The 12769-nt window shown below is 42.0% G+C and overlaps 2 protein-coding genes across 2 annotated transcripts; both read left to right on the top strand.

The window, feature by feature from the left end:
* Window positions 1–3636: 3636 nt before the first annotated feature.
* On the top strand, window positions 3637–4873 carry LOC119774812 (trace amine-associated receptor 1-like). The gene has a single exon (XM_038272491.1). It carries the CDS (start codon window positions 3796–3798, stop codon window positions 4735–4737), a length of 942 nt encoding a protein of 313 aa, XP_038128419.1. The 5' UTR covers window positions 3637–3795; the 3' UTR covers window positions 4738–4873.
* Window positions 4874–11539: 6666 nt separating this feature from the next.
* Window positions 11540–12537, top strand: LOC119774797 (trace amine-associated receptor 1-like). Its single transcript, XM_038272476.1, has one exon. The coding sequence runs from the start codon at window positions 11593–11595 to the stop codon at window positions 12535–12537; it is 945 nt and encodes a 314-aa protein (XP_038128404.1). The 5' UTR covers window positions 11540–11592.
* The last annotated feature ends 232 nt before the right edge of the window (window positions 12538–12769 follow it).

Here is a 12769-nt window from a genome sequence, read left to right as displayed (position 1 = left end):
TGGATGGATGGATGGATGGATGGATGGATGGATGGATGGATGGATGGATACTCTGCCTTCTCAACCTACTGTATTTTTTATTTTAAACATTATTTGATGGCCTTTGTGGCAGGGATGGAGATCCATATTTTATGTCACACACAGAGTATACATCTAGATAGATGGATAGATAGATGTTGCAGTATCTATAACAACCCAAACACACAGGATTTCAGTATTAGACATCCCCAGTTATTAATTTCACCAGATCTGAATGCCCTGTTAAAAAACTTCACATGGCGTTCCCCCCTGATGTCATTTACGTTTAGTTGCAATAAATGCAAAACTCTCTGCAGGTTCTTGTCTTTGTCGTCCGCTCTATTCAACTGGCTTTTGAAACACACGGCGATAAGGTGGGGGCTGGGTGGTGAGGGTTACGGGGGCGAGAAACGCAAAAGTAACGCAATAGTTACTTTTACTAGTAACTAGTTACTTTTATTGTGGAGTAACTCAGTTAGTAACTCAGTTACTTTTTGGGAGAAATAACTAGTAACTATAACTAATTACTTTTTCAAAGTAACGTGCCCAACACTGCTCCAGGGCCAGAGTGTTAGTCAGTTACGGTACAGCAAACCCTGAGCCAACCTGTCTGTCTAGTCTCCTGACTACGAAACCTGAACCTGATCCATCTTATCTTCTCTGCTTCCCAGGTTGAACCTGTCTGAAACCAGAAATCCCCCTGAAGAGTTTCTCTGTTGGAAATCTGTCTGTCTGATCTGAGAAGAACCCTGGAGAACCAAACGTGCCAAAGATCTGCTAGCCTGCTCCCAGAAGAATCTGGAAGGGAAACTCTAACCTGGAGATCTACAAGCTCAAGCCAAGCTAAGCCTCCACCAAGCCCTCAGCCTGCCGACAGCCTCTGAACCCTCCTGGTTCTCTCCTCCTCTGCTGCTCTGCTCAAACTCCAGGACAGTAACCCAGCCGTGACCAGCCCTGGACCTGATTACCCCCCCCCCCCGACCTGTTTGTGCGTCTCTTCTTTAATTAAACCTTTGAACTTTTTCCCTGTCTCTGAATTGTGTTCTGCAAATGGGCTAGCATCCAGAAACCCATCATGACATATTCAGTAAAATGAATACATAACCAAATAGCTTTCCATACCCTGTTGTGACCACGATAACATTACAGGTTCATTTCTTGAGTGGCAGTAGATCAATGTATTCCATTTAGGTGAAATCATCTGGCAGCTGGTAAGGATGAAGTCTTAAAACATTATGATGGATAGAACCTGTGCATCATCTCATGGGTTCCTCCTCAGTTTGATTCTTCCCTGATACACAGTAAATACTAAATGGCTGTTTGCAGTTGCTTCCGATGTTATCATTCCAACAAATGGTAGTTGTTAGCGGTTATCAATCCCATAGAATGGCTTCAGTTTGTGCCACTAGGCTCAGTAGGTTATCACTGAATGAATCCTAACCCTAAAGTAATTCCTTTCCCCCCCCAGCAATTAATTGCTCTATTTACGCGTAATCTGAAAGTAATTTCAGCAGTTCTTCATGCTACTGTTAAAATAAATAAATAAAAATAAAATGATCTGAATTTGGCTCATATTGATCAAACCAAAAACAAATAAATCTCATATCGCGTCAACAGAGATGTAGATTCTTTAATAAGATCCTCTTCAGTTGTACTTGCAATGTTTGTTTAAAAAAAAAAAACAGTGTGTCTAAGGACCTAGTAAATGATTTTTTTTTTATTTATGGACAAAACTATGACAGAAATATCCTGAGGGATTCAGGAAATAAAACGTTCTTAGCATGTTAGCTCTGGGGATTGAAATAGAGGTTGAGTAAATTCCCTGTGGGAAACGGAAAACTAAGTTTCCCTGATTTCAGGTTTAGAAACTTTTAAGTTTTCAGTAAGCCTGCTACGTGAAACGGATGCCTGTAATTTGGTACTCTTCTGATCTGTGTGTTGCCAGCTTTATACTCTTTTTTTGCTCTTTTATCTAATTGTGCATCTCAAGTAAAAAGCATATGTTTATTACTGTCAATTTGGACATCTGTATTTCCTGTGAAGGGAAGAAAGGTATGAATACCTCAGTATAATAGATAAAGTTTGTACATTAAAGTTAATCTTAAGAAAAGTATGGACTTGGTAGCTGAGGTCATGCTTAGGTTCTCATTTACTGATTCTATCTCACCTCTTTATTTTGAATCTCAGTCAATTTATGTACACTTTATCCATTCTATGAAATCTATCTGCAATGCATGATTAGGGCCTTCTCTACTGCCTGTCTTGGTTTAAAAAAAAAAGAAGAAAAACTCCCAGCCACACCCACTAACAGGTACATAAGGCCAACCAGCATATTACATAGAATGATAACAGAAGTACACTATATTGCCAAAAGTATTTGCTCACCTGCCTTGACTCACATATGAGCTTAAGTGACATCCCGTTCCTAATCCATAGGGTTCAATATGACGTCGGTCCACCCTTTGCAGCTAGAACAGCTTCAACTCTTCTGGGAAGGCTGTCCACAAGGTTTAGGAGTGTGTTTATGGGAATTTTTGACCATTCTTCCAGAAGCGCATTTGTGAGGTCGCACACTGATGTTGGAGGAGAAGGCCTGGCTCTCAGTCTCCGCTCTAATTCATCCCAAAGGTGTTCTATCGGGTTGAGGTCAGGACTCTGTGCAGGCCAGTCAAGTTCATCCACACCAGACTCTGTCATCCATGTCTTTATGGACCTTGCTTTGTGCACTGGTGCACAGTCATGTTGGAAGAGGAAGGGGCCAGCTCCAAACTGTTCCCACAAAGTTGGGAGCATGGAATTGTCCAAAATGTCTTGGTATGCTGAAGCATTCAGAGTTCCTTTCACTGGAACTAAGGGGCCAAGCCCAGCTCCTGAAAAACAACCCCACACCATAATCCCCCCTCCACCAAACTTTACACTTGGCACAATGCAGTCAGACAAGTACCGTTCTCCTGGCAACCGCCAAACCCAGACCCGTCCATCAGATTGCCAGATGGAGAAGCGCGATTCGTCACTCCAGAGAACGCGTCTCCACTGCTCTAGAGTCCAGTGGCGGCGTGCTTTACACCACCGCATCCGACGCTTTGCATTGCACTTGGTGATGTATGGCTTGGATGCAGCTGCTCGACCATGGAAACCCATTCCATGAAGCTCTCTGCGCACTGTTCTTGAGCTAATCTGAAGGCCACATGAAGTTTGGAGGTCTGTAGTGATTGACTCTGCAGAAAGTTGGCGACCTCTTCGCACTATGCGCGTCAGCATCCGCTGACCCCGCTCCGTCAGTTTACGTGGCCTACCTCTTCGTGGCTGAGTTGCTGTCGTTCCCAAACACTTCCATTTTCTTATAATACAGCTGACAGTTGACTGTGGAATATTTAGGAGCGAGGAAATTTCACGACTGGATTTGTTGCACAGGTGGCATCCTATCACAGTTCCACGCTGGAATTCACTGAGCTCCTGAGAGCGACCCATTCTTTCACAAATGTTTGTAAAAACAGTCTGCATGCCTAGGTGCTTGAATTTATACACCTGTGGCCATGGAAGTGATTGGAACACCTGATTCCAATAATTTGGATGGGTGAGCAAATACTTTTGGCAATATAGTGTATGTTGTTCAGTCATTGAGAAAAGGACAGCTCTCTACACGTATACTAAGTTTTGAGGGAGAAAGACAGAGCTCTTAAATTTCTTTTAGTAAAACTATATAGCAGCAAGCTAATTTGTTTTTTCTTTATACTGTTTTATAAATTTACTTTTTTTCTCTACGGGACTGAAAATATGGCTCAAGACGAGTCACTCTGTAATAAATCAACAGAACTACCTGAGCAAACTGTGACCTCTTATGCACTAAATATCTTTGCAGTTATTTTGTCACTTCTGATAATATGTGGGAATCTTCTTGTAATCATCTCTGTCATTTACTTCAAACAGCTGCACACTCCAACAAACTACCTCATCCTCTCTCTGGCTGTGACTGACCTGCTTGTTGGAGCTTTAGTTTTGCCTTTCAGCACAATACTGTCTATGACTTCATGTCGATATTCTAGTTATTTACTTTGTAAAACTCGAGGTTTGTTGGATATATTGCTATGTGTATCATCCATTTTAAACTTGTGCTGTATATCTATAGACAGGTATTATGCAGTATGCCATCCTTTAACATATACAAGTAAGATGAATGTTCGTGCTACTTTGATTATGATCTTGGTGAGCTGGACTCTTTCTGCTCTGCTTGCTATTAGCATTATAGTACGGGGGATAACACCACAAAATCTAGGCCAGAGGTGTGATTTATTTACACCCACAAAGGGATTTAGTCTTGAAACGATTTTTGAATTTTACATTCCTGCAATTATAATTTTAACAATATATTTTAAGATTATGATGGTTGCAAAGAGGCAAGCAAGGAGCATCAGGAACTCTGTAAATTGTGAAGCTGCTTTCAGTAAGATGGAGAAAAAAGCCAACATAACTCTGGCTATAGTGCTGGGAGTCTTCCTCATATGTTGGACTCCTTTCTTTTTGTCACTGGGTTTATACAGCATGGGAATATTCACAATACCAGTTGTGGCTATTGAAGCATTCAAATGGCTTGGATGGTCCAATTCTATGTTAAATCCCCTGGTTTATGCTTTCTTCTACAGTTGGTTTAGACATGCTTTTGAAATGATTATATCTGGTAAAATATTTCAAGCGGATTTTTCCAGTACAAAGCTGTGATGTGAATAAGTGTTAATCAGTTCTAATTACTAGTATGATCAATCTAGATTCATGTGAACTCAAATGTAAGACTTTTTAAGACTTTTTGCCTAAGTGAGAGTTTTTGATTATACACAAGCCTGGTTATTTCAATCTTATTTCCTATTTACTGAGTCTGCGCAGCCATTTTGAGGTTATGTAAATATATGTCATAAAGGATATTCTCACAGACAGAATGAAGCACTGTTCTAACAAACATACATTACCTAATGTAAGGATCAATTTCATACATGTGATTTTGAAAAAAAAAATTGATTTGTGAAAGTTTTTCATCTACTTGAGTTTGTTATTTTGGAGTACATTTTTTTTTATTAAGTTTCAGTTGAGACTTTAATATTTTGCATATAACCTGACATTTTTATCTGATGACATCATTTTCTAATTGTGAAATAAAGTTATACTCAGTTTCTCACTTCTTGAATATGTATTCTACCACAGTCTCTACAGATAATTTCTCTACCAATAAAGCTAGCTAAAGTATGAAGCTTTATTTCTACTCTTAAATAACTGCATGAGACATCCTAGGTGGACACATCATTTGGAGCAAGTCTCATTTGTGCTGTACATGTGGTGTAGAGGTTAGAGAATCCAGCAAAACTTCTCTTCTGATAAAGGTTCTTACCCAAAGACAGCAAAGTACTAATTAACAGTAAATGCAAGGTTTTAGAAAAGGCTTTGTGTGTTTTACTTCATTAGTACAGGTAGCAGTTGGCTTTAAAGTTACTATTAGGAATAGATTTAATCCAAGCATAGAACTGCTGCCTTCTGGTAATAAGCGTTTGCAATTAACCATGACAACAGCAGCACTACTTCTATTTTTTAGAAGAATTTAAGAAATTAACGCAACAATTTTGTGAATTTAAGTCTTTTTATAGTTTTTTTTTTAAGAATTAAGACTTTTTAAGACCCTGCAGAATTCCTTTCTACCTTTCTATCCAAATAGTTCATGTACTTACAGAGTAAAACAGAGTACTTTAACCAAATACAAATAATGTGTTTTCATATAGTTTTCTTAAAATGTTAATAGTAAAAGAGTTATAAAGAATAGACTGTCTTGACTGCTGCCCTCTTGTTCTGTCTGATAAAGAATGCAGCATAACAATGTTCAATGACATGACTTGTAAAGTAATGTGTTTGTTTATGAAGCTATTTTCACAAGTCATTAATTAGAACTGTAAACAGAACATTCTTTTGCTCCAACTTCGCCTAGAACTGTCATAACAGGGAAGAAATAAGCTTGTGTTAGTGTGCTGTTTCTGTGCATCCCTCTCTCAGCAGATATCCTGAGCTGAGCTGGAGGCATATTTATTGAATTTTTGTGCCTAATTGTCCAGAGTAATGTCTGCATTTATGATTTAATTATAAAAGTAAACATGTTTTAGCTGACTTGTCTTGTTGGAAAAAATTCTGCAAATTCCCTTGTGATGACGTGCTGTGAATTGGTGCTACAAAAATAAACTGATTCAAATTGAATTAAAGTTACCTCCGAACCTAAATATCATCATTATTATTCTTTAGAGAGAAAAAAAAATAGTTTAATAGGTAAAATAATTTTTTTTCTCTCTACAAAGATTGGTTTCTCAGCTTCAATATAAAGTATAACACCATCTTATAATACAGAGAGGTATCTGGCAGGTACTCTTTAGTTGCATTGTCCCACAATGACAATTTTTCCTGCCTTTAACATTTCATGCTTTTTATTTTCATAATTTCTAGAAGATATTCCATTTATGTGTGTGACATAGATATTATGGGCATTTGTAAAATTAAGGAAAAATTGTGTCCTTTATTGGTTCAATTGGGGACACAATATTTACCTGCCACATAAAGGACATTTTTTTATTTATTTTTTACAGGACAGGTGGAGACCCCTATCTCTCCCAGCGTTCCTTAGTCTGTCCAACTGACATTTTGGAATCATTGTTACTTAGGGTTTTTGTTCTACATGAAAATAAAATAGTACTGTAATTTAGGCACACTGACAGCTGCACCCTTCATTTTGGTTTTACCGTTGGTTTCAAAAGTACCAGCTTTATTTTTAGGAGGTTAAAAAGGTTGGAGCCAATTCTCCTCTATTGGCTATCATTTCCTGTAAGACAGAATTTTAACTTTCCTTTACAGCTTTAATACTTTTGTAGTAACTTTTCTAGTCCATATTATGTATTGCAAGGACCTTAATATAAAGTGTTACTGTATCTTTCAATTGCTGGTATAGAATTGTGTTTGAAGTCCTACTTTAACTCTTTTCAGGGTTCCAACACCTTGGTTTATATGATAATATTCATAGTCAACATTCATAAAAATAACACAAATGTGCAGAGGACAGCCCGCCAACAAGGGCTGCGGCCAAACAGGGCACATGGCAGCAGAGTGCTGGTGTAAGGAACTAGACTGCCATGCCTGTGGAAAAAAAGGTCACATTGAAAAGGCTTGTCGCAGTAAGAAAAAAGGGACTAGTTCAACGTACAGAAGCACAGACAAACGCAGGAGAGCCGCTACACATAAAAAAACGGTGCATGTGATGAAAAAGGAAAGTGACACCAGCGAATCTACAGATGATGAGGAGGTGCCCCTCCACATTCTGTCGCTAGCTGGAGGGTCTGACAGCTACTGGACAACACCAATGTTGGAAGGTAAACCAGTACGGATGGAAATTGACACCGGGGCAGCAGTGTCGCTAGTTTCAGAGACGGTGTACAAAGAACACTTACACCACTTACCAATCCAACAAGCACGGGTGGTGCTGAAGACCTACACAGGGGAGGCAGTGGCTGTCAAGGGCCTGGTCAATGTTAAGGTGGAGTTAAATGGACAACGCGTAAAGCTGCCCCTATACGTTGTTTGTGGCGACTACCCGTCCCTGCTAGGCCGCTCGTGGATGGATAAGGTGCAGATTGACTGGCCTACTGTCCGCATGCTTAGTCAAGGTGAGACCGCCCTAGAAGCTGTCTTAAAGAAACACAGCGAACTTTTCACTGAGGGATTAGGACACATGAAAAGTATCACTGCAAAGTTAACCCTAAAACCAGGCAGCATCCCCAGATTCATCAAGGCAAGGCCGGTCCCATATGCACTGCGTCCGAAAGTAGAAAAAGAGCTGGACAATCTGATGAATAGTGGGGTGCTCGAACCTGTGCTTGTCAGTGACTGGGCTACCCCAATTGTGCCCGTCCTTAAGAAAAACGGAAGTCTACGAATTTGCGGCGATTTCAAAGTGACTGTTAACCCAGCCTTGCAAAATGAACACTATCCGCTGCCCCTAATTGAGGACCTGTTTGCAGGTCTAGCGAATGGCAAACAGTTCAGTAAAATTGACTTGAACCAGGCCTACCTACAGATGCCGGTGGACCCTGAGTCCAAAGAGTTACTGACAGTCAGCACACACAAGGGCCTTTTTCGGTACCGCCGTTTGTCTTTTGGCATAACATCGGCCCCTGCACTCTTCCAAAAGGCCATGGATCAGATTCTGGTGGGCCTCCCAGGGGTGCAGTGTTACTTGGACGATATCCTCATAACGGGGAGGGACAACGCCGACCACCTCCACAACCTGGACATGACACTACAGAGGCTGAGGGAACACGGACTGAAAGTCCGCAAGGAGAAATTTGAGTTTTTTCAGTCCTCCATTGAGTACCTAGGTCACGTGATCGATGATAAAGGTCTACACGAGGCCCCCTCCAAGACCAAAGCCATTTTGGAAGCCCCAGCACCACAAAACGTCAACCAGTTACGCTCATACCTGGGGCTCCTGAACTACTATGGTGGGTTCATTCCCAATCTCTCCACCTTATTTAAGCCCCTCCACGAGCTACTGAGGCACGGAAAGAAATAGGAGTGGTCAGAGGCTTGCCAGATAGCTTTCACCAGCTCGAAGAAAGCCCTGCTGAACTCAGAGGTGCTTACACATTTCAACCCAGCACTGCCACTTCAGTTGGCCTGCGACGCATCCTCCTATGGAGTTGGCGCGGTGGTCTCACACATCATGCCGGATGGCACGGATAAACCCATCGCTTTCGCCTCAAAGACCCTTAATAAGGCTGAATGTAACTATGCACAGATCAAGCGGGAGGCCCTGAGCATCGTGTTTGGAATAAGGAAATTCCACCAGTACCTTTTTGGAAGGAGATTTACGCTTCTAACTGACCACAAACCACTGACAGCCCTGCTGGGGCCACACGCGGGCATTCCACCATTGGCCGCAAGCAGAATGCAGAGATGGGCCCTGCTGCTCTCAGGCCATGATTACGACATTAAGTACCGCCGATCCGAATTACATGGTAATGCGGATGGCCTCTCCCACTTACCGCTCCGCGTAGCAAAGCCAATGACCCAACCAAGCGACATCTTCTACTTCCAGCACGTGAGCGACACCCCTGTCACTGCTAAACAGGTGCGACGTGCCACCCGAAACGATCCGGTGTTATCAGCTGTAATGGATGCCATCATAAAAGACAGGAGAATCCCAAGCACGCCTGACAACAAACCATATTTGGTCAGGCAACAAGAGCTTTCTGCACAGTTGGGGTGTTTGCTGTGGGGCAGAAGGGTCATCATACCCCCTTCTCTGCAGGGCCCAATGCTGAAACAACTCCACGTCGGGCACTGTGGCATAGTGCGCATGAAGGAGCTGGCCCGCAGCTATTTCTGGTGGCCGGGGCTAGACCAGCACATTGAGGACTTTGCAGGCCGCTGCACTACCTGCCAGACTGTGCGAAACGCACCTAAACCAGCAGCAGTCCATCCATGGGAATGGCCCGCGGAGCCGTGGCAGCGTATACACATTGACTTTGCGGGACCATTCGAAGACAGAATGTTGTTGGTGGTGGTGGACGCTCACAGCAAATGGCCAGGCGTGCCCATCATGGGAATCTACAACCACCAGGAAAACCATTGAGCGTCTGGAGGAAATGTTCAGCCGGTATAGAATACCAGAACAGCTGGTGAGCGACAACGGACCCCAATTTGTCGCTGAAGAGATGGAGGCCTTCCTCAAGATGAATGGAATTCAACACATTAAGTCAGCACCCTACCATCCGTCCACCAATGGACTGGCGGAGAGATTCGTACAAACCTTGAAGCACAGTCTAAAGGCTTCAGTGTTCCAAGGTTCCCTTCATCAGCGACTGTACAGTTTCCTGCTGACGTACCGAAACACGCCACACAGCACCACTAAGGCGTCGCCCGCTGAACTCCTCCTGAAAAGAGCACTGCGCACCCAATTGGATTGCATACCGCCGCAGTCAAGGAGCCAAACTGTCCTGAGCAGTCAGCAAGAGCAGAGCCAACGTAGGGCAGGCACACCACGGTCTTTTCACATTGGTGACCCGGTCCTAGCTCGCAACTACCTAAGGGGTCCCAGGTGGGTGCCAGCGAAGGTAGTGGCCATTACCGGGCCACTGTCATACCAAGTACGCACCAACGATGACTTAGTGTGGCGTCGTCATACGGACCAACTGCTGGCCAGCAAGGGCCCTGCCCCGGAACCAATGGGTTCCCCCCCGCAAGATATCTCCGACCGGGCAGACGCGGTGGAGGACCAGGCCGCCCCGGACACCCTGTCAACCACACTTCAAGAGGACAATGTCACAGACCAGGTTCCCCAGCCCCCATTGACAACGGATTCAGCGCAACCGTCGTCTCCGGTGACCCACCATCCTCACCGGTATCCCACGCGGAAGCGACGGCCTCCTGACCCTGTGAACCACACTTCAAGAGGACAATGTCACAGACCAGGTTCCCCAGCCCCCATTGACAACGGATTCAGCGCAACCGTCGTCTCCGGTGACCCACCATCCTCACCGGTATCCCACGCGGAAGCGACGGCCTCCTGACCGCCTGAACTTGTAGTTGATGGACTTTCATATCCTTTTTTTTCTTGTGGATTGGACATTTTGAAGTTAGGTTATACCCCCTGTTGGGGTACGTTATCTTATTCGGGGGTTAGTCTTACTGAATATGGGGGGAGGAAATGTTAGATATTAAATCGGGTTTCACTGTTGCTATGTTTGTGCCTCGGCGGCCACCGTACCCCCGTGTTACGTAGGGGATTGTTTTTCCTGTATCCTGCCAGTTCTATTCAGTAAAGCGGACCGCAACCACCATACTACCCGTCTCCTCGTTATTGAAATAAAACCGGATAAATACTGTACATGACACCAGGGGAAGACGAGGAACCAGCACCATCCTGTTGACAGAAATGTCAGTCAGAACAGATGATTCTCCTATATTTACAGTTTAAGAGTAAGTTGAAACATCAACAAACTAATATGTATCAACTGCAAAAAGGAAACCAATAAATGAACATTTAGTTTTTAAATGCTATATTTTATTAGATAAAAATATGTGATGCTTTCATAGCTTATTTTTAAGAAAATCTTTTTTCAAGCAATGTTTTTATTGGAGTTCACTTCTTTAGGGATCCTAAAATGGTAATTAAAACATTAATATTTCTTTTTATATTTCTCTTTCTGGCAAATATTGAGAAACAAAAATAAAGAAATGAGAAACAAAGAAAAAAGGTACAATAAGATTAGCACAGAAAAGTAAATTGGTGTGTGACACCAGGGAACATCTCACCTTAGATACAAAGACACTAACAGTTGCGCCAATGATCACATGTTGCTGCAATAATAAATATCAATGTAAATGTGCTGCTCCATCAGGACAGAGTAAAGATTCACAACACTCTGTTTTTCAAGCTTAAGTTAAACAACAAAATCTAAAATCTTTTTCAACGAAACAAATCTAAAAAAAAATACAGGTATATTTGTTGCAATTTTATTTTTTATTTTTTTTATTTTCAACAGAATTGATGACATGGTTAAAGACCATCATCTCTGCAATGAATCGGCACAGCTGCATGGACAAACTGTGACGTCTTATGTACTAGATGTAGTGGTTGTTTCTTTGTCACTTCTGATAATATGTGGGAATCTTCTTGTAATCATCTCTGTCATTTACTTCAAACAGCTGCACACTCCAACAAACTTCCTCATCCTCTCTCTGGCTGTGACTGACCTGCTTGTTGGAGCTTTAGTTTTACCTTTCAGTGCAATATTGTCTATGAGCTCATGCTGGTATTCAGGTTATTTACTCTGTAAAATGCGAGATCTTTTTGACATATTACTATGTGCATCATCCATTTTAAACTTGTGCTGTATATCAATAGATAGATATTATGCTGTGTGTCATCCTCTAACATACAAAAGTAAAATGAATGGTTGTGTTACTCTGACTATAATCCTAGTGAGTTGGACTCTTTCAGCTTTGCTTGCTATAGCAATTAATGTCCGTGGAAAAGGTGAAGAAAATCTCAACTGTGAGATTTTTGTTGCAACAAAAGAGTCAAGCCCTGGACCAATTTTTGCATTTTACATTCCAGCAATTATCATTTTAACAATCTATCTTAAAATTTTGACAGTAGCAAAGGGGCAGGCAAGGCGAATACAAAACACTTTAAAATCTGAGGCAGCTCTCAGTAAGATGGAGAAAAAAGCCAACGTAACTCTGACTATAGTTCTGGGAGTCTTCCTCATATGTTGGACTCCTTTCTTTGTATCACAGGGTTTGTACAGTATGGGCAGGCTCACAATACCAATTGTGGTGATTGAAGCATTTAAATGGCTTGGATGGTCTAATTCTATGTTAAATCCTTTGGTTTATGCTTTCTTCTACAGGTGGTTCAGAAATGCTTTTACAATAATAATTTCTGGTAAAATATTTCAAGGGAATTTTACTAGTGCAAACCTGTGTCATAGTTAAACATTTATATGTTCTGACTAATGTGTTTTTTTTTTTTCAGTTATTTCTACCCAAACATTTATTGTATCATAAATACATCCATCCATCCATTTTCCGTCACCCTTATCTGGTGCTGATGCCTATCTCCAGCTGTCAATGGGCGAGAAGTGGAGTACACCCTGGACAGATCGTCAGTCCATCGCAGGGCAGCATCATACATGTAGCGTGTAAAATTAAAATAATTTAGATGAAT

This window comes from Cyprinodon tularosa, unplaced genomic scaffold (genome assembly GCF_016077235.1).
Source record: "Cyprinodon tularosa strain WSP-4 unplaced genomic scaffold, ASM1607723v1 ctg831, whole genome shotgun sequence".
NCBI lineage: Eukaryota > Metazoa > Chordata > Actinopteri > Cyprinodontiformes > Cyprinodontidae > Cyprinodon > Cyprinodon tularosa.
This window is presented reverse-complemented; position numbering and strand designations above follow the sequence as displayed.

Coding starts and splice junctions, on each gene's coding strand:
- LOC119774812 (XM_038272491.1), top strand. CDS start 3,796: ATGGCTCAAGACGAGTCACTCTGTAATAAATCAACAGAACTACCTGAG.
- LOC119774797 (XM_038272476.1), top strand. CDS start 11,593: ATGGTTAAAGACCATCATCTCTGCAATGAATCGGCACAGCTGCATGGA.